The following is a 22385-nucleotide window of genomic DNA, read 5'->3' as shown; positions in this document are numbered from 1 at the left end:
AATGTCCCGATATTCAGGCATAGAGCTTCCATATAGCTGGTATCAAAGGAGGATCTATATCATAGACCTCTTGAAACCTCTGCTACACTGTTACCTCTCCTGTTATTCGGTACACTCCGAACTACGGTGTTCAGATTCTTCAATATCCTGGAAAGCCTCTTCTACCAGATGCTTCATTGCAGACATAAATGGACAATTGATAATTAAGTATGAAGTAACGTTAACATTCATTACTATTCATTCCTTACAGCTCGCATTTATATGTATTCCTGTAACTAAATTCACTTGTTCAAATAAGAGCTGTTTCACATGTTTCTAAAATCAAGACCTGAGAAGTGGCTTACGAGTAGACGTGTAAGAATAGGAAAGTAAATACCAACCCTTTAAAAAGTGTATAATATGCTCAAAATATTTTTCGCATCACTTATCACTTATTTCACATGCGGAAATGTTTTATTAATGTTGAAAATGTTACGTTGTGCCCTGTTTCGGAGACGACGTGAAGCAGTACGTCTCTCTATAACTCGCTGAGTAAGTCAATACAAATTCCAGAAGACTGAAAGGACCTATCATCTCCAATTCACCTGACCTTAGTGAAGCACTACGGTGTTAAAACCAACCTTCAGATTGAGGGTATCCTTAATTTTCTTCAGAAACTGAAAATAATAAAATCAGATACGAAATCTGTATGCCACGAAGAAAAAACTGATGCTGATAATGCCAAACAACTTCATACTGGTAGTTTAGTGTTGTAGGAACACTAGTGTTGTAGGAGCACTAATTGAAAAACGTACTGCACTGTCATGTAATATGCGAGTCACTTATTAATTACCTAAGAGAGACTCATCAACAAAGAGCATCTAAGTTTCTACATAGAGAAAGAACAGTGATCAATAATTTTGCTCACAAACATTCCACGCAAGGGTGACTAAGTCTTTTATTGTGACAGTGAGTTTCGCTGCTGTGCTATATTCCCAATTTTTTCCTGTTGCTTGTTCTATTCCACCCCAGCACGCTACCCCTCATTGTGCAAATGCTGCAGGCTTAATTAGTCTCAAGACAGACGGGACAAATTCCTAGCGACTTTGTCGAGAGATGTACACTTCTTGTGCTATCGAAAGAGTGAAGTAGGATTTCGCGCTAAGAGCTACAGACACGAAGTTTGTGCCACTAATTTTCCGTGAATTAACAGCAGCTTCGTAGGTAGTCATGAACCTACTGCGTTATCACAAAATAAACTCTGATAATTATACGGCAGACACAGAGGCGAAACACGACGCATACATACAACATGATCATATAAGTTTCTCCGAGGAATTTATAGCATTGTAGTTAAACAAAAATTTTACAAAATTGGACAAATTTCAGGATCTGTTTCCTTAGACGAAAATAAAGGAACAAATGTCGGGAAACGTTTCATCTGGAGTTGTTACTGATACAATACTGTAAGGTTGCATATTTTCTGTTTGCAGTCGTCACCTAATGGGACTCTTCCACAAGTCGTGAACCCAAACTCAAATGACCAAGTTAGCCTCTTGCCTCTGCACAGAGTCACACATTAACTCATGAGGACATAAATTGCGTTACGCTTTTAAATATCTCCAAACTGTCCACAAGTTACAGGTAACGTTGGAAATATCTCCGTGTCATTTTCACAGACTAATTCTTTTAATTGACTCTACTGATAAAAATCAAAAGGATTTCTCTAGAGCGATAGAGCGAACATATAGGCCAACTGCTCATCTCTTCGTGGAGTGATCATTTCTGGTAATTTGAGGCCTGGCATACATTTAGTTTTCGTGTTCACTTGCTTGCCTTCACCCTATAAATTTTGATCCTACATACTTACTTGGTAGTAAGTGTTATGGTATCGCCTTCGCTATGAAGTGGTAGTGGTACCTCTAACGATATTTTTGCCACGTATTTCAATATCTGATAAGCCATGGATCAAAGTCTCTGTACAAGGGTAAAATTGTGGAAGTCAAATATTAATAATAGTATTTTGAAGAGCAGAAATGGTTAACCAGCTGTCCAAAGTGCATTTGATCTACTTTAGAAGCTTTAGAATGTACTGTTTATACTTTGAACAGTATGTAATCCACACCATATTTAGCGGCAGACAAATAGGGATGTTACAACTTGCAGAGATCAACATATCTGAATTAATAGATCCACTCATTATGTTAAAAAAAGGGGAAAAAGTGTTGACATGAAAGAAAAATACGGTAGGTTACGGTTTAAGTTACCTTCCATGGCATTCTGATCGGAGAAGAAGCTATTGCTCAGTTGCACGTGGATGGGGAAAATCGACTCATCAATCGAACTACCATGGGATTTATCTGAATTTGTTTACGGTTACCACAGGAAACTTAACTCTTGATGGACGTATGGAAATTTACTTTCGCGACTCCCGAATACGACTATAATGTGGCAATGAGTTGGGCATTTCGGTCGGCGAAACGAAACAATGAACTGTATCTTAAAGAAACGAACTTCTTCATACAAGTATGCTTTCGATTTTCTACTTCATGCAATCGCTGATTGGTTCCTTGTATTCCTTAATAATGGGTCATGCCTCCTACGGTGAACACGGATACTCTCATCAAGAGTGTAGCGAGGTAAGACTTCTATACACTGTGTGCTTTGTATAAAATCCTAAACTAATATGACAACACACCATTCATCATCGTCATCATCATCTTGCACGGCTCCCTTCACTAGCAGGGTCTGCTTTGAAGAGAAATCTCTCCATTTCCTCCGGTATTCACAGCATCTCTCAGTTGCTACTCTGGTTAAATCTTCTCCTTTTTCCAGTTGTTTTCTTCAACTCCTTCCAGCCACTTGTCCTTGCCACCCATCTTCACTGAGTTAATCTGCAAATGCTGATATCATTTTACCTTTAACCTTCAATCTTCTCTTGTAGAGAATACTCAAATGTTATCACTCCAACCCTTCCAATTTCTCATTTTTTTTTCAGTTTTGTTATGTCCATCTGACTCCTCAAAATCTGCTTTTCATTCTTTATCTTTTGTCCTGTCATTCATAACCCATGTTTCTGCAGCGTACAAAAGAACTCGTATATAATATGTTCGGTGTATCACCTTCTTTTTTCTCTGAAGGATTTCTTTGTTCCGTATCATTTTCTCCCAGTTCCCTCAAAGCAGTCGCCTTGCCTTGTCCATTTACTTATCTCATGGTGATTGCTGCCGTTTTCCTGTATCCCAGGCACTTGAAACTTTCTACAGTTTTCAGATTCTCCTCACCCACTGTCATTCTTGCTATAGGTCTATATCTTTCCTACTTCTTCATCTACATACATACTCCTGAAACGACCGAACGGTGCGTAGTGGAGGTTGCGCTAGTCACTTCCTTTCCTGTTCCACTCAAAAATACAGCGACTGCCTACATACCTCCATATGACCTTTAATTTCTCGTATATTATCATCGTGGCCCTTAAGCTAAATATATGTTGACAGCAGTAAAATCGTTCTGCATCAGCTTCAGATTCCTTGGGGCCATTAGCACGCACTTCTTCGTAAAACGTTTTAGCCGCACTATTGCAAACGTTATATCTAAACATCTACAGCTGTTGGGCAAAAATATGGAAACACTTTGAGAAATACATGCTCGAACATGAGTGCAGATGCTAACAAAGCCAACAGGATTCGCTGTTGCATTTGACCGCGAATGGCAGCTGTGCAATGTTCAATATGTTGCAAGTGTCAATTGTGGTCACTGGACCCGAGCGTGCTAGCTGTGTGTTTCGGTTTGAAGAATGGTTTGAAGAACACACATAACTGTAGGATTTGGAGTAGTGAAAATCCACATCAAACATTGCAAAATGTTCATGGTAGCCTAAACTGAACGTTTTTTGCCCATTGAGCAAGTACAAAGTGTACGGCCCCTTTTTCCGTGATAGAACCATAAATGAGGATGACCAGGAACGAAATGTTTACTTCATGCAAGATGATGCACCACCCCACTACCAGGATTTTCTCAGTGACTGCTTTCCAGGCCAATGGAATGCCCGTGATACGCCAAGTGCATGCCCCCACATTCCGCAGATCTGGCACCACTCGATTTTTTTTTATGTGGATTCATAAAGGATATCGTGTTTGTACCTCTTGTGCCGGCTTCCCTGTCTGAACTTAGAGCAAGAATTTATGCCGCCACTGAGCAAGCTACACCTGCAGTGCTGTAGCGAGTTTGGGAAGAAATTGACTTCCGATGAGATGTGTGCAGGATAACGAATGGAAGCCAGATACAACATTTAGTTTAAAGTAACAAGAAACTTGATGTTTCCAGAATGAGATTTTCACGCTGCAGCGGAGTGTGTGCTGATATGAAACTTCCTGGCAGATTAAAACTGTGTGCCGGACCGAGACTCGACCTCGCGACCTTTGCCTTTCGCGGGCAAGTGCTCTACCAACTTTTTTTAAAATTCTTTGTTGATCTCATTTTGTTCGTTGTATATGCTCGGGGCGGACGTCTCATGACACCAGTTCAGGTTGTTCGTTGATCCGTTCACTCAGTTTTTTTATTACAGAGGGTAGCTAACCCTCTGACCGAACACGCTGAGCTACCGTGGCGGCGTCCAACTGAGCTCACGCCCTGAGCTCACGCCCCGTCTTTACAGCTTTACTTCTGCCAGTGGGTCGTGCTTGGGTAGCTCAGTTAGAGAGCACTTGCCCGCGAAAGGCAAAGGTCCCGAGTTCGAGTCTCGGTCCGGCACGCAGTTTTAATCTGCCACGAAGGTTCATATCAGCGCACACTCCGCTGCTGAGTGAAAATCTCATTCTGGAAACATCCCATATGCTGCGTCTAAGCCATGTCTCCGCAATATCCTCTCTTTCAGGAGTGCTAGTTCTGCAAGGTTCGCAGGAGAGCTTCTGTAAAGTTTGGAAGGTAGGAGACGAGGTACTGGCAGAAGTAAAGCTGTGAAGACGGGGCGTGAGTCGTGCTTGGGTAACTCAGGGGGTGCCGGCATGGTAGCTCAGCGTGCTCGGTCAGAGAGCTGGTTGGACACTGTGATAAAAAACTGAGTGGAAGGATCAACAAACGAACTTCAACGGATGTCACGTGACGTCCGCGATGACCAAACACAACAAACAAAACTGAAGAAAAAAAAAAGTTGGTAGAGCACTTGCCCGCGAAAGGCAAAGGTCCCGAGTTCGAGTCTCGGTCCGGCACACAGTTTTAATCTGCCAGGTAGTTTCAAAACTTGATGTGTTTTCCTACAAAATAACAGTAAGCCCAGCTCAGCGCCTTCTTTCAATAAATTTATATGAATTTTTAAAGTTGTGAAGTCCCTTTTGAAACACTCTGAATTGTTGAACGTATGGCGGGTGCTTCCGTAACCAAGAGAGCAGAAGTGTCTGGCATTGCAAGTGGTATCATATGCAAGACTTGTACTGCATACAGGAAAAGCGAAGAAACATCGTCCGGTAAGTCACAACGCCGACGGAAGTATGTGTTGACCGATCGTGACCAAAAGCGAGGAGAGGACAGCTGTAAAGGTCACTGCCGAACTAAATACCGAGCGAGGTAGCGCAGTGATCAGCACACTGGACTCGCTTTCGGGAGAACGACGGTTGAAACCCGCGTCCAGCCATCCTGATTTAGGTTTCCCACGATTTCCCTAAATCGCTTCAGGCAAATGCCAAGATGGTTCCTTTGAAAGGTCACGGCCGATTTCCTTCCCCATAATTTCCCAAGTCAATGGGACCAATGATCTCGCTGTTTCATTCCCTCCCCCCAACCAACCAACCGAACTAAATGCCGCACTCTAGAACACTGACAGCACCGAGACAACGCGAAGCAGGAAATTGCTAGGCGAGTTGGAATACCAAAACCACGCAGCAGTGACGTAACAGGAAAACGTTGTGCCGAAACCTCGACTAAGGAGCAGTGGGAGAATGTCATTTAGTCCGGTGGGTCTTGTTGCACACAATTTCTAACTTCTGGACGGGTTTACGTCCCAAGAGTGAAACGTGTCGGGGATTCGGTGATGATTTGGCCGATAATATGGTGATTTTCCATTGGTCACATGACTACCCTGAAAGCTCGCATTACTGCCAAGAATTATGTATCAATTTGGACGATCAGGTCCAGCCCACGGTACAATGTTTGTTATCCAATGGTGACGCTGTGTTGCAAGCGAACACGGCATCAGACCACACAGCTCGCATCCTCCATGAGTTCTGTGAGTACGAGGATGAATCGTCGCTTCCACCCCGTCCACCCACGGAATGTTTCCCGTTTTAATTTTAGCGCACTGTATATTCTCCTGACATCCGGAGTGGAAACTGAACCTCTTTTCGCAAAGTGTGAGTCCTATATCTGTTCTTTTCTTCGAAATGCATCGATATCTATCATGAGTCTGGCGTCTGTACTTACCACTGGTCGAGACGATTACGACACATGTCTCAAATTCAAAAGGAGCGAGAATCCAACTCTCCAGCTTTCCCAAAAGAACACCAGCCAAATATCGCGGTGTTCGTTTGAGCAAGAGCACCGCTGATTGTTTGCCCATCGTCGTCAGCCATTTTACCGAATACAGTGACCAGCTGTGAGCAGCATGTTCTTCAACGGTAATTTTCTCTGTGTTACCAGTGAAAAACCATTACAGAATTCACTGAGACCTTCGTTGTTTTTTCAATCTCCCGAGTGAGTCTACGTGTTTACAGAAGTTACAGATTTATTTTGTTCCGTTTATAGTCAAAATTTATTCTTGTGTTTCGTAACGCCTTTGGCCCTATGTTATCTGTAAGCAAATATAAAGACATGGCTGCACGTTCATAGACCGTGAATAGTTAAAATTGAAAGAAAATAGCACTCGGTCACTATTTCTAATGAATTATTCGGGTTTCAACACTGCTAGGAGTGTCTTCCTCGGAATTTAAATCAAAGGTCGCAAACGGACTGCAACCGCGTAAGTAACGAGCAGCCCTTAGTGGCTCGCCATCACAATTTTTTATCTTATATATCTTTGTGACTAATGCCCTTTTAGCATATTTATTGTTTTATACATGACATATAAGTACTGTCAGTCTTTCACGACGATTCTGTACTTACACTCTGTATCATACGTTTTTAGTCATAATTCTGTGGCCATGTTATAGACCATGCTTTGATATAAATTCTGAGGAAGACACTCCTAGCAGTGTTGAAACCCGGTTAATTCGTTAAAAATAATGACCGAGGGCTGTTTTCTTTCAATTGTACATTATTTAGATCCAGAGTTAACTCTTTAAGAAACCTTGTCCAAATGTTAGCAACAGGAACTCACTGCCTGCTGTTCAGTGATCTATTGCAAAACCGGTTTGATTACTTCGCTTATTTTTTTTTCAGTAAGGAGGCAACTGAATTGGCGGAAAGTTTAGTTCACAGAAAGTTCCATTACAGATCTGGAAGTCTCTATCATCAGTCTGCTTCTCCTGGAAAGAGGCAGATGTGCTATAAAAGCCGTTTATTAGTATTAATTCATGAAAGAGAAGTGACAAGAAATTCTTGAGAGTGTTTCCGCAGCCTTGTAAAGAGCAGAGAGCGAATTAGTTCAGTAACGTAAAGGAAAAGCTTGCAGCAAAATGTAGAATGCTGTTAACTGAAAGACAGTGTAACAAGAATAAGGTAAAAGGAATAGGAGAAAAAAATAAAAACAATAGAAAATAACAGGAATACTGATAATGTATTTATTGTGAAAGAAAAGAACAAAGAGACAGAATAAGAAGAGAGAAATTTACTCACTTGTGTCTATATCAATACATGTAAGTATTGTGATGACAACATAAAAGTGAGTCGTGTTTCTTCAACAAACTGGTCGAGTTCACAGAGCCGTATGTCGAGTGTGGAAGCTGTCTCACTTAAATGGAGATATATCTTAGATAAATATGTATTCGTCTCGTTACTAAGTGACACATTCATTCCTCTTCTGACAGGGGAAGACTAACGATACTGAAGCACTGGAGAGTCGCCAGGGAGCAGCCGACGCATAACTTTTGTGCACAACTCAAACCGTCCCCGCAGCTCTCATAATCGCTGCATCTCTCTCCTGGTCCCTGAAACACCAGTAGAATATTTAACCTCTGTTCTTCAAGGTGGCGCCATTTTCTCAGGTTCGCAGGTTTCCTGGTCGTTCCTAAGTAAATACAAAAATATTTAGATGTTACTTCAGCTACACAGCTCACTTCCTGTATGAGGGAAAAGGGACCAAGTAGTGTTGCCTGATATACCTATACTTCAGTGGTGTTTGTTTATATTCTTCTTGTACTACAGCCTCTCTTGTTCTGATTCATCAGCATGTCTAATATCATCTCGGTCTCAACAATGAAGGCATATTGTCAGTACCTGTATAGTTGTGGTACACACAATAAAGATCACAAACCTGTTAGGGATACCGTATTCCATCCCAGAGCAGTAGGCAGATGTTTTTACATCACACAGTGATTTGGATTCCCCGCCAGGCTGCAGTCTGAGATACTGCGGCTGACAAGTAGACACAATTGGTGCACATTGTTGTCTGATGCATTCCTCTCACACAGAAGGGTATATTTTTGCTGTTGGTCCTTGATGTACTACTATCTTCAACAACTTTGGAGATGCCATATTGACTTGCGTGTCATAGCAGTGTGCTGCTTCAAAGGATCCAGCGTCTGGTGTTATGCACTCTGAAGGCAACGGCACGTTGAAGATTTATCACAAAAATTAAATGTCAGTTAATGACGCATCAACGGTATAAGCACTCAAGAGCTACTGTGATAGCCAATACAAAAAACGAAAATCACAAGTCTTCGCTGTAGCGTAGTGGATGCAGACGTGGATTATATACTCAAAGAAACTAGCTTCACGTCGAGCTAAATGCTATTTCTTTCGTCTTAGCCTTTTCAACACATTCTTGGTCTTTCTTACGAATACAAGTATGACCTATTCTTAAATATTAGATGTTATTTATATTTCCGTTTGATTAGAGAAAGAAAGACGAAATAAATATTTGGCTCTTTGCTTCCAAATATGTGGCGCTTTCCATGTGTATGCTCCTGCAGGAACATAAAAGGACAGTTTAAATTGCTGCAAGTGAAAGGAGCAGAAATAAAATTCATGGCGTCTCCAAAGTTGTCGAAGGTACGAGTACAGCAAAGATGGTCTTTCTTTCTTTCACTGGTGCCATGTCCCGCACTGACGCAGGGTCGGCATTGTTAGGAACGGAATTGGCAAGGTTAGTATGAAGGGGTGGCCAGATACCCTTCCTGCCGCCACCCCGTCCCCCCCGGGACGGAATTAGTATACCCCAGCTGTCTGCACCTAATGTAATTCGTGGAATAGTGCGAACGTGTTCAGATATCGGCGAGTCGTGTAACTGAGGCGGAAGGTGGGGACCAGCCCGGTATTCACCTAGCAGGATGTGGAAAACCGCCTAAAATCCACATCCAGGCTGGCTGGCACACCGGCCCCCGTCATTAATCCGCCGGGCGGATCGATCCGGGGCCGGCGCGCCTACCCAAGTCCAGGAAGCAGCGCGTTAGCGCTCTCGGCTATCCTGGCGGGTTTAGTACAGCAAAGACGATCAACAGGAATATATTCCTTTTTGCGAGCTGAATGCATCGGGCCACAAACAGAGGGTACAATGGGCGCCCTCTGAAGGAGTTCTGCGCGTAAATAGCGCTCTCAGTCACGCACTGCCATTTGGAGATGGGACCATCACCTGAAATAGCAGGCAATACCTTCGGGTGAAATACTGCACCCTAAGGCCATATAGGTTGAACCTATTCAGAAGACGTAATAAAATGGAACACCTACAGGCGTCCTTACGATATTATTTATTATATGGCTGCCAGTTTCGGTGCTTCAGTATACCATCTTCAGGCCTTAATTGACGCTGAGGGGGCTAACTCCAATCGTATACACAATTCCATCTGTGGCCAACATCTACGAACTGGCTTTCGCACACTACCTGTAGGAACGATGTTGTGTCACCAACCATCAGCTACGAAGTTGGAGTTGGTGGGTGATGGTCGGAGACACAACATCGTTGTTACAGGTAGTCAGCGAAAACCAGTTCATACATGTTGGCCACAGATGGAGTCGTGTATACGATTGGAGATAACCCTCTCAGTGTCAGTTAAGGCCTGAAGATGGTATACTGAAGCACCGAAACTGACATCCATATAATAAATAACTTCGTATGGACAGCTGTAGGTGTTCCATTTTACTACATAAGTGAGCAGGCGAAGAGCCTCAAATCTCCAGTCAGAAGGATGGACACACAAAAACTATTCAGAAGAAGCCAACGCGGACAGCCACTTGGCTCTCATCGCTTGAAGCCTTCAGACCGAGTCATTAAACACAATGTTTGACTGTTGCTTGTCTTACAGTTTTCTCTCTTTTGGTATTTCTGTAATTAGAATCCTGTTTTTAACCAGCTGTTCACCACTGTAATAGAGCAACTACCGACGCCTCGGAACTTTTATTTGCTCCAACGTTCATCGCGTCACTGTCTGCCGAGTGATAATCGAATTTTTGTTGCGCTACTTGCGGCGACAAGGATAGTTGAGAATTCACGCAGTACCTAAGCACAAAATGTAAGAAAAACTAAACTTACTAGGAGAGACGTGAGACCATTAAAATATATTTGCTCGAAAATTCAAGACACCAGAAGGAGGTGCACCGTCATGGAAGCCGCATAGAGTGAGTTAGTTCAGTAAACAACAGTACAAGAGGAGACAGCTGCTACAAGATGTAGACTGCTGGCAGTCGAAAGGAAGTGTCGAAAGAAGACGGAAAAAGGAATAGGAGAAAAATAAAACAATAGAAAATAACAAGATTGCTGCCATTAAGTTTATTGTGAAAGAAACTAAAAATAGAGAGACAGAACAAGAAGAGAGAAAATTATTCATTTGTGTCTATATTAACGCACGTAAGGCCCTACATAGTATTATGATAACAATATAAAGACGATGCAAGTTTCTTCAAAAGAACTAGACGAGTATGTGTCAGTTGAAAGTAGGGACGTCTGAGCAAATATTCAGACGTCCCCTTATTATGCCAGCATCATTCCTCTTCTGGCAAGGGAACACTCTCGAAATAGCATTCTAGAGTCTTCAAAGAGCAACCGGAACATTTTCCGCCCCGGCAGTCCATGCCGATTCCGCACGATACAAAATCATTGCAGTAGTCTCCGGGCCCCTGCAACACCATTAGAACATTTATCCGCTGCTGTGCAATGTAACTGCCATCCGCTCAGGCTCAATGGTTCACTGGTCATCCGCAACTAAAAATGAAATACGTAATTCAAACTTCAGTTGAACATAACACAGTTTTCATAATGCAAAAGGAACAAAGTAATGTTTTCTGACTGTTCTGCACCGCAGTTACTTCCTCATGCACTTAATTCTTCTACTACAGCCCCTTCGCTAGCATTCTAACCTACCAATATGACTGCAAATTACTATCATGTAGGGGTTACTTGAATCACAACGAAGGAAAATTGTCACCTACTGCATAGTTGGCGTACCCCTGACAAATGTTACAAACCTGTTACGAATATCTAAAGTTCATATACCCTCCCGGAGCGCTACCGATTTCATGTAAAAATTAGTGTGATAATGTAAGTAAAAGTAAAGTTACTGCTGAATTCCGTTTTTGTCTAGAGCGCATAGTTTCAACGAATAAAGTGTGACGGTAGCTGCAAGCATGAATTACTCGTAGCAGAGCTGTTACTGTAAAACCTCTAGTAACCCATGTCAATATAACAAGAGGAATAATTTTAGAGAGATAGCATCCGTATAACTTCAGAGACTGTTGATCAGACACCAAGCTCGGCATCGTCTGGTTTGAAGACAGTATAGGCGAAGGCGGTAACAGGGAAAGCTACTTGGACTGCGTCAAGATTATGGTAAAGAAAAGTCCGGAGCTTCACTAAGTCTAAAATATGGGATGCTGTTTAATGATTCAGGCTGACATACTGTAGTCTACAGGGGGTTCTACGGTCATTCTCAAGTCATAGTGTGGTGCAAAGAATCATTTTAGACTATTATGTCTATCTATAACATAGGTATCGTACCCTGTATCTTCCACGACGAAAATTTGCCCATATGAACGACTGACAAACGTTACTTTGGTGAGAACAGAAGTGAAATAAATTGTCTTTCGAGCCCTCCTAAATTTCAAGCTTTGGATACTGTCGAGACACAGTAGTCACCGGCGTGGTAAAATAAAATTAAGGATACAATGATGTCCTCCCACACCACCCCCTACCACACCGCCACCCCCACCCGCCCCACCGGAATCTCTTAATGAACTGTGACTATTTTTCTGCAAGGAATGGCAAGATTTTGGAATCTATCATTTAGGCTGTTGCTGAATTAAATCATGCCCAATAAAAAATAATAAATTTTTATTAGTGAACTTATGCTAGCTGATGTGTACCTTCCTTCTTGTTCAGAAGTTCATCTTAAACTGCATGCAAGTCGCCTGCGGAAACACAAAGAGAGAGCGAAAGTGACATACAGTGTTATTTACGAAAATTTTTTCCAAGGACCTAATAGCACGTACGCCTTACTAACTGCAAAGGAAAAGAAAATAAATGATACTGCTTAGTCTTCGCACACCTAGTAGCACCAGCTCTGAAAAATAAGTAGAAAGGCAGATGATTAATGTGACAATAATTAAAATTATAGTTATGGAATCCGCGTAACCTCAGCTGACCCTGAAATAAAAAAAAACATCTGAAATATATGTCTAATGACTACTGTGACGATATCTTGAAAGCAAAAAGAGGCATTTTAAGCACTGCCATGGTGAACAATTTTGTAGATGTAAATAAAAAATGTGCCAGCCATGTAGGGCTATTTCCATTACCTGCATGAACCACGATCTACATGAAAACTCAGCACAGTGAATTTGACTCTTGAAATAACAACTAGACTATCAAGCCATACATACCTTGGCGCAGACTTTGCGTCCGAAGAAGTCCGTCACTTCACCGTATTCGCAACGTGTCAGATCGACGACACAGTTAGCCCCTTCGCAAGACCGGGATATTGGGTTGGCTTCCGCTCTGACAGAAAGAAAAATTTGTGAAACATCCGCGTTATAACATGAATACCGACAAAACAAGAGTAATGGAATGTAGTCGACTTAAATCAGGTGATACTGAGCGAATTAGATTTTTAAAAAAATGGAACATTAAAAGTAGTCGATCAGTTCTGCATTTTGTGCAGAAAATAACGTTGATGGCCAAAATACAGAGGATATAAAATGCAGACTAGCAATAGCATGTTAGGAAATCTTTTATGAAGGTAGCCTAGTACGGGAGTGAAAAGTGGACAATAATCAATTTACAAAAGCGGGCCGGCCGAAGTGGCCGCGCGGTTCTGGCGCTGCAGTCTGGAACCGCGAGACCGCTACGGTCGCAGGTTCGAATCCTGCCTCGGGCATGGATGTTTGTGATGTCCTTAGGTTAGTTAGGTTTAAGTAGTTCTAAGTTCTAGGGGACTAATGACCTCAGCAGTTGTGTCCCATAGTGCTCAGAGCCATTTGAACCATTTTGAACAAAAGCGGATCATGGACGCTTTCAAAATGCAGCGCTACAGAAGAAAGTTGAATGTTAGGTAGCTAGATCGAATAACTAATGAGTGAGGTACTGAATCGAATTGGAGAAAAAATAAAGTTGTCGCACATCTTGACTCGAGCTAAGAGATCGGTTGACAGGACACATTGTCAGACAGCAAGGAATCGTCACTTTGGAAATGAAAGGAAGCGTGTGTGGGGGGTGGCAGTGTTGGCTTCGCAAGGAAATTATTGCACTGCTAGCGGACTTTATGAAAGCCACAAAGGAAGAAGGTACAATTTATGTAGATTAAGGGACACGCTAATGTTAAATATAATGACACAATCGATCAGTCGATGACTTAGTGAAGAATACTGCTGAAAACGACGCATTTAAAAATATCTTATTATCACCATCGGCACAGTAAAGAGTAATGTTATGTGCAAATATTGCCACACATGCCCTCGAAGTTCTCGTTCCACATAATTAAGGTAAATAAAAAGTTTGTAACTTCCATAATTAGTATGTGATTTAATCATAATTCATTCTCAAGCCACCTTCAACGAAAATTCCTAACAATAAGTGATATCAGTCATATATTATTTAAACTGCGTGCAAACCAGCAAATTGATTTCATACGACAGTCAATCAGATCTCATCAAGTATTACTAAAATAGCAGTTCTTCTTAATACATTAATTTTAAAAGTAATTATGAAACTATTAAGTAAATGCAACCATACGCTGTAAAATCCTAAAAAATTCCTAAAACGCTGAGAGGTGGCTGTATCGCCTTCTACGACAAATTGACGAATGATATGAATGAATCTTGTCGCACGCGATCCGACCCCACCTGCTTCAATTCACTTTACGAACAATTCCTTCTTGAGGTCTTTGGCCGGCCCTCGGTGACTCATATGAAACAATTATTCTTCCTTTCAACTAGTATGACGCCTACTGGAAAACGCTGCCCTGTACTTAAATCAGGCTTCTGGGAATCAAATACAGCGTCATCAAATACGTCTCTAACTTCTTGTAACGAGTAAGCCGTGTCTAAAAAATGCAGTCATCAACTGTAAATACCGGTAGTGGTCACATCGTAGACCATTGTCTATTACTTTTCAAAGTATTGCCACCAATATCGATGCGGCAAGAATTTCTTTTTTAATGAAACGTAAGGAGTTTGCAGAAGGGTGTCTCATGCACATTTCTCATTTGATACCTCATACCGCTGAAGTATTTGCTTCCAGTCACTTTTTCCTGATCTCAAAGTACCCAAGAGTCTATAATTTTCCACTCTAAAGACATGAGTAGTATAAGACTGTTCCTGGAAATCTCCTGATGGTAGCATATTATTGTAAAACTCCTTTATAACGACTAACGGCTATTTCTCGAGATTATCTTACTTTTCTGTGATCTCTAGCGGAACCATAACGCCATGATAAGCGCCTGATCTTTGTAGAAAACTGATCCCTGAAAGCTCACATGATCCATATGTATCGAGCTTTCATTTACAAGAATTTGTCATACGGATAGTATTCGTAGGTAGCAGAAACTGAATACCTTATTTCTGAAGTTTTAGCCGCAAATTTACGAAGCTCTTGAAATGATCGCTCGTTGCAAGATACTGCAGTCTGGAATTCGTCTTTGGATATTTGCTACGGCTATAAGTCAGCATGGAAGAATGAGTACTTCCGTCAATGTATTTACGCAACACTGAATTCTGAGTTCCTGTATCCTCATACAAGAGTGACACCAAAACATAATGAAGTGTTAGTACTTCAAGTTTGCCTGAGGAGTGTAGTGACCAACTTAGTGGGAATACCCGTCCTCTCAAAGAGGAATAAAGTTTCCCAGGAACTAAAGACTCAAAAAATGTGAGTGCATCTGAATTTCGAGACGCGTTGCGAGCGCCTATATGCTTTACTTGCATGCATCATTCTCGTTGGCAAGTATGCGGTCCTATTTCTCGTGTCACACACTAGAGATATTACGCTATTAGCAACACACGCTGTCCGCAGAGCCCCTTGCAGGAGTATTCGTCGTGTTTATCAACTGTTTCCAAGATCAGAGTCGTATAATCAGAAACTAGCTTTTCGCAAATCGTGTCTTTTATTCTTGCCACCGAGTAGCATATCATAGACTGATGCCGAGTTCCGAACACAGCGTGGTAATCAAAAACTACTCCAAAGGCTTACGCTGACTTCTCACGCCGCTGTATTCTGTTAGAATGAAACACGTCTTAAAGACTTAAAACTTCGATATACCTTATCACGTTCTCTCGCATGTAAACAATAGAAGAAAAATCTTTCGAAAACTATTCAGGAGAAATTTTCGACAGGAGGAATATGTCACCTCAAGCTGCGACAGACAGAAACGGTACTGGACACCCCCAGCTTACACGGTTACGGAGTATTTTACTTTTAGTTTGTAAAACATGATAGCAGTTCATACCAGACTGGATACGCCATAAAAGAGACTACAACGTTTTTCTTTCTTTCACTCTTAAACAAGCAGTGGGAGAAGCCGAGGTATGTCAGTTGTCTCCCAGTAAAACCTGACAGAACCAACTGGTCAAATAAAGGAGAAATTCGCGATTACTTCTACGTGTGACTTGCAAAACAGATCGAATATCATGTGTCTAGCACTTCTGGAAGGCCTCGAGATTATAGTTTATTTACGCCCTTACCAATTCTAAATGTAATAATCTCGGGAATCGCCCACGATAGAGAACGATGAAGCAAAATATTCGGAAGAGAGATACTATAACAACCCGTAAGGCATATTCTACGCAGAAGTGAAGTCCTTACCTGTGGAACAGGATGACGGCGATGAGAAGGGTGGCGGCGACAAGTGCTGCTGCGGGCTTCATGGCGGCGGCGTCTGAAAACACAATACGGACGTCTTGTTAAGTTCGGCTCTGTATTTCGATTTCTTTGTGCTTCCAGTAGATAAAGATGTCATTACCAAATACTTGTGAGCCAAAGTCAAGGACGAAAGTAACTTCCGCATGATGTGTCACTGTCAAGTATCATTGCTCGATGAAACTCGCACCATACTTAGAAAGAACTGCTACAGTGCAGTACATATGCCAACTGCCGGCTGGGGTGGCCGAGCGGTTCTAGGCGCTTCAGTCTGGAACAGCGCCACTGCTACGGTCGCAGGTTCGAATCCTGCCTCGGGCATGGATGTGTGTGATGTCCTTAGGTTAGTTAGGTTTAAGTAGTTCTAAGTTCTAGGGGACTGATGACCTCAGATGTTAAGTCCCATAGTGCTCAGAGCCATTTGAACGATTTTGAACATACGCTAACTAAAAGAAAAACGCAATAAGACGAACTGAAATGACACTTCTACTCAAAGATAACTACTGTACTGAAGGCACCGCGATTTATGATGGTGCCCTGGACATTACAAAAGACGGGAGGCAGTTCTTAATGGGGTGTTTTATCATCACAGACGGCAGTGTATGTTCTGCAACGTGCTGCCATGCTGGCCGTAAGGTTGCTAAAGAGTTATTGTGGTAGGGCAGGGCGCCCCATTCCTCCACCAGCATGACTGACAACTTTCGATGATTGTTGGTGCACTTGGACGTTCTGTAATACAGTTCCCCAAAGCATCCCAAATGTGCTCCATGGGATTTAAGTCGGGGGACGAGCAGGCCAGTCCATTCACTGAGTATCCTCTCGTTTAAGTATATAAGCGTAACGCTGCAAAGCGATATGAAATGGAACGAGCCTGTAAGGATTGTAGAAGGGTAGGCGAAAGGTCGGCTTCGCTTTATTGGGAGAGTTTTAGGAAAGTATGGCTCATCTGCAAAGTAGGCCGCATATTGGACATTAGTGCGAACTATTCTTGAGTGCTCCTTTTGTTTTGGAATCCAACCAGGTCCTATTAAAGGGAGACATAGGAGCTATTCAGGGTCGGGCTGCTAGATCTATTACCAGTAGGTTCGCACAACACGCAAGAGCTAAGAAGACGCTTTGGGAACTCAAAGGGGAATCACTGGAGTGAAGACGACTTTCTTTTCAAAGAGCACTACTGAGAAAAATTGAAAAGACCGACATTCAAGTCTGACTTCGGAACGATTCTACTACCGCCAACGTACATTTAGCGTAAGAACCAAGAAGATAAGGTTAGAGAAATTAGAGCTCATACCCAGGCATACAGACAGTTGTTTTTCACTCACTCTATTTGCGAGTGGAACAGGAAAGGAAATGACTAGTAGTGGTGCAAGGTACTCTCCGCCGCGCACCGTATGGTGGCTTCCGGAGAATGTATCTGTATGTAGATGTACCAAGAGCACCTCCACCTACTCCACACGATGCGGTCGCATCCATATAAATGAAATCACGGCAGAATGCAGCTCTGAAAAGACTCACATGGGGAAGGAGAACAGCGTCACAGTAACGTTGTTTGGCGACTGCACCGTGTTCAAAGATTTGGATGTCAGTACGCCCATGCAACATTATGCCTCCCCACATTATAACACCAAGTCCACTAAAAGTATCATATCGAACAATGATGGACGGACCCACATGTGGTGAGAGATGGGGACACGTAATCCACCCAGGAACATAGTCAAACATGATCGTTTTGGTGAGCCAAGAGCTATAGTGTCGGGAGGCGAAAGTTAATTTCGTCCTTAATTTTTACATACCAATGTATATTAATTACACACCAGTGTATATTAGGTTCATTAAAATGCTAACAAAATGTATGCGTTTTTTTCACTTGTAATTTGTAAAAAAACGATTCATTTAATTAATTAAGTGATGAATATTAATAAAGACAAATAAATGTAAAAAAATTCTTTTTACATATTACAGCTATTCGACACAAGACAATCATATTACAAGAACAATTATGACTAATGCCCTAGAGAGAGAAAGATACTGTCTAAAAGTGAGTGATTTAGAAAGCAACGCTCGTGCTCTCCGTAACTCGCCCCTTTGACGTACAATGTCCTGTGGACCATGGATGCATGTTAAGAAGCAGAACGGCTCTCAAATAAGCGACTGGCTCGAATTCTTTTTGACTAATAGGAACCCAGTACGTTGTCCTGGATGGCGAGCGCGCATCAGAGAGAAAGGTAACTTTAGGAATGCTCTAGGAAAGAGTGACGATATTCCTGCTCTCCATGTCAGAGTGGTTATAATTAAAGTGCAGTTACTCGAGGAGATCCAGTGTGGGCCGTAATTATTGTATGACAGCGGAACTTGGTAGATATACTAATGCTAACGCGGAACCGATTTATGCTGGAAATAGATGAGTTCCAAATTTGGCCGCCAGGTGGCAATCTGACGCTTTACGCCGTTTGCATGATGGTGTAACATCCTCACTGCCATCTGACGAGCCTTAATGTGAGTGGACAGTATTGCTGTCGAGAAGAGAGACCGTGCACTGTCTGTGAAACTGTTTCATATGAGCCGAAACAATTACAGTGCTGCATTGAGAGCGTATCGTCGCCTGAAGGGTATGAGGAGACGACCGATGTCATTAAATGGTTTAAAGATTTGAATACACGGGCGAGCTTGTGTGGCACCTGGAAGAGGAAAGCGTATTATTCCAGTGGAAGTTATTGATGAGGTTACTGTTGCTGTAATTGCCAGTGAAGCACGGGTAGTGTTAGTGTTCGTGCAGTGTCACGAGAACTGTCCGTCCCATGGTAAACGGTGCTGAACATTTTGCTATCTATTTTGGACTGGTACCAGCACAAGATACAAACGGTGCAGCAACCGAACCTCATCATCCAAAACAACGTTCTGAATTTGCCTGGCACGGATCGAAGTTAATGACATGTGGCTGGGCGATATTCTATTGAGTGACGAGGTACATTTTGTACTTCAGGTTGCAGTGAATATACAGAAATGTAGAATTAGGGGTACTGTTAAACCGTATGCTGTACACGAAGATCCACTGTACTCGCCGTATGTGACTGTGTGGTGTGGATTCACAAGCACCTTTACTCTCGCCCCGTTCTTCTTTGGAGAGAATACACCTAGAGGGCCTGTCACGTGAACCGTGATGCCTGATCTTTATCGATTTCTCCTTTTCCAGGATGTGATTCCTGCTTTATAGGAGCGCAACTATGTGGAAACCATGGTTTTAATCCAAGATGGGGCAACACCTCATGATGCCCGCCCAAAGAAAGATCTGCTTAATGCAACATTCCACGAACGTGTTATCTCCAGAGGTTTTCCAGACGCATGGCCTGCAAGATACCCTGATATGAATCCATGCGACATTTTGCCCTGGGAATATCTAAAAGAACTCGTTTACCAAGGACACATTCGATCTCTACCTGATCTGAAGGCCAATATACAGGAACACATTGTTCAGAATGCGCCGGAACTGCTGCGAGCAATTGTTGATTACGTATTTTACGGATGCAGCATCTCGTCGACGTTTCTGAACGAATTGTGAAAACGCCAGTTAATAACAAAATCGTCATTATCTCTTTCTCACTTGTTTGATCTTTTGCGACCACGTCCCGTTCCTAAACATTACATATGGAAACGTTTCTATACGTCTTTCTTTCATTCACAGAGCCAGATTTGCAACTGGTGGCCAAAATTGGAACTATTTTTTATCGTAAATTGATTTAATATTAACACATTAGCGTATCTGCCAAGTTTCGCTGACATACGATAATTACAACCCACAATAGACTTCTGTAAGTAGTTGCACTTTAATTATAATCACCCGGTAGGCAGCAATCTGTCGACGGCAATCTGAGGTTGTTTGCTGGCAACGTTACCGTGTACAGGAAAGTGTCTTGGTTAAGTGACTATGGGGGAGGGGGAGGGGGGCGGGAGACCAGGATGACGTGCACGCATATGGTGCAATGAATGGCAGCTTATTTTAAACGTGGATAGCTGTAAGTGAATGCGGATGGGAAAGAGGAATATGCCTGTAATGTGCGAATATATATTATTTTATGCTATGCAGATTGATTCAGAAACAAGAATTTAGTCTACTATTCTCATTGTGGGGGTGCTACAACTGTCGCATCTCTGTCGGCGTACGTCACGATCCCGTCATTCTTCCTCACCCTCTTCCATTCCTCTACTCTCCATCGCTTCTTGGATATCACTTGGCCACACTTTTCGTCGTCTTCCTCTTCTCCTTCCAGTTGGTTGCCATGAAGGTACTTTCTTGGGTCATCTGACTTCATCCATTCATTTGACATGCTCAAACCATTATAACTGTCTTTCTTATATTTTATCAGTAATGCTATAATGAGTCTTTGCCCTTTCTCTTATTTCCTCATTTCTTACTTGGTGAAGTCGGGAAATTCTACAGGCTCTTTTCAAGTGATACATTTCTAAAACTCTAAGTCTCTTTTTATTTCCTTCTGTGAGATAAAGGCACTGCCATATCTTGTTACTGGTTCAACGATTAATTTGTATAAATGAATTTTAACCTTTAAACTAATTTTTGTGAACTAAAGAACAGCGTTTAATTTTTGGACAGCCGTCCTTCCCTGCCTGATCCCTTGATGTATATCTGTGTCGCATCTTCCATCACGTGATAGGATAATCTGTCTAGACATAACATTGCGCAGCTGCGTGCAGCGGAACGAACACACAAGTTCTGTTGCAAGGAAGCTGAATGGCTTACTACGTTTTACTAGGCGAGTCAAGGGAAAGACTGTCGCATCTGCAGCGCCTGATAAAAAGTATTCGGACACCCCTTAGCAGATATTAGCGTGAAGCGGTCCACCCTTCGTCATTGTGATAGCTTGAACTTTGTTCGGGACGCTTTCAATGAGGTGTCTGTTAATCTGTAGACTAATAGAGGTGTATTCTTTTTCCTCAAGAGCTGAAACCAGAGAAGACAGTGATGTTGGTTGCTGGGGTCTGGAGCACAATCGTGAACTGACCCATTCCCAAGGTGTTCCGTTGTTTTCAGGTCGGGAATGTTACTGTCCACGAACCATTGCCTCTCAGGTGCTATTTTATGGCAGCCTGTATCGTCTTGCTGTCAGCCGTCGTCTCCGGACGAATCCTCTACCGATGCTGTAGATAGTACACAAGCCTGTAAAACGTGTTGATCTCCTTCGGCATTTAGCTTTTTCTGAGACGTAATAATGGAGCAAATTCGTCATCGCTAAAAACACACCCATGCCATAACACCCCCACTCCCTCTGCACTTCACTATCACTATCATACATGATGGCAGATAATGTTCTCCAGGAATTCACCAAATCTAAATCCTTCCAACGGATTGGTACAGGGTGTAGAGTGATTTATCACTCCAAATCAGTCATTTACAGGAATCCACTGGCCACAGTAGCATCGCTATTTACACTGCCTCAAGCGTCACTTAGCTCACATAACTGTGTGACCGTCGCCGGCCGAAGTGGCCGTGCGGTTAAAGGCGCTGCAGTCTGGAACCGCAAGACCGCTACGGTCGCAGGTTCGAATCCTGCCTCGGGCATGGATGTTTGTGATGTCCTTAGGTTAGTTAGGTTTAACTAGTTCTAAGTTCTAGGGGACTAATGACCTCAGCAGTTGAGTCCCATAGTGCTCAGAGCCATTTGAACCATTTGAACCAACTTGACCGTCGTAGCCAAGTCTTTTAAATTCCCTACTCACGGTTATTGTGCTGGCTGGACTGCTGGTCGCACTTCGGAACTCACGAGCGAATCTTTCCGCCTTTGTGAGATTTTTTACAATCACTCAGAAATGTTCGACTGTGACCTCGCTGATCTTAGTTTAGATCTGATTGCCCCTTCGCGTTTCTGCTTCACATTCACATCGACAACATCCGAATTAGGCAGCTTTAGAAGGACTGAAATTTCGCTGGTGGATTTATTACAAAAGTGACATCCAGTGACTA

General features: G+C 42.5%; 1 protein-coding gene across 4 annotated transcripts in view; it reads right to left on the bottom strand.

The window, feature by feature from the left end:
- Positions 1–22385, bottom strand: part of LOC124612994 (neuroparsin-A) — a 153787-nt gene that overhangs the window by 19628 nt on the left and 111774 nt on the right. For 2 of the 4 annotated variants that reach the window (XM_047141541.1, XM_047141544.1), the window contains exons 3-4: positions 16355–16427; positions 12940–13054 (exon numbers count right to left, since the gene is read on the bottom strand). In XM_047141541.1, coding sequence (XP_046997497.1) covers positions 12940–13054; positions 16355–16416 — 177 coding nt within the window. In that variant the 5' untranslated portion in view covers positions 16417–16427. Of the gene's footprint in view, positions 1–7677; positions 8058–10819; positions 11182–12939; positions 13055–16354; positions 16428–22385 lie in introns of those variants that run through there. The other 2 variants (XM_047141542.1, XM_047141543.1) reach the window with 2 other exon arrangements.

Source organism: Schistocerca americana, chromosome 4 (genome assembly GCF_021461395.2).
Source record: "Schistocerca americana isolate TAMUIC-IGC-003095 chromosome 4, iqSchAmer2.1, whole genome shotgun sequence".
NCBI lineage: Eukaryota > Metazoa > Arthropoda > Insecta > Orthoptera > Acrididae > Schistocerca > Schistocerca americana.
The sequence above is the reverse complement of the archived record's forward strand: the minus strand, read 5'-3'. Positions and strand labels throughout refer to the sequence as shown.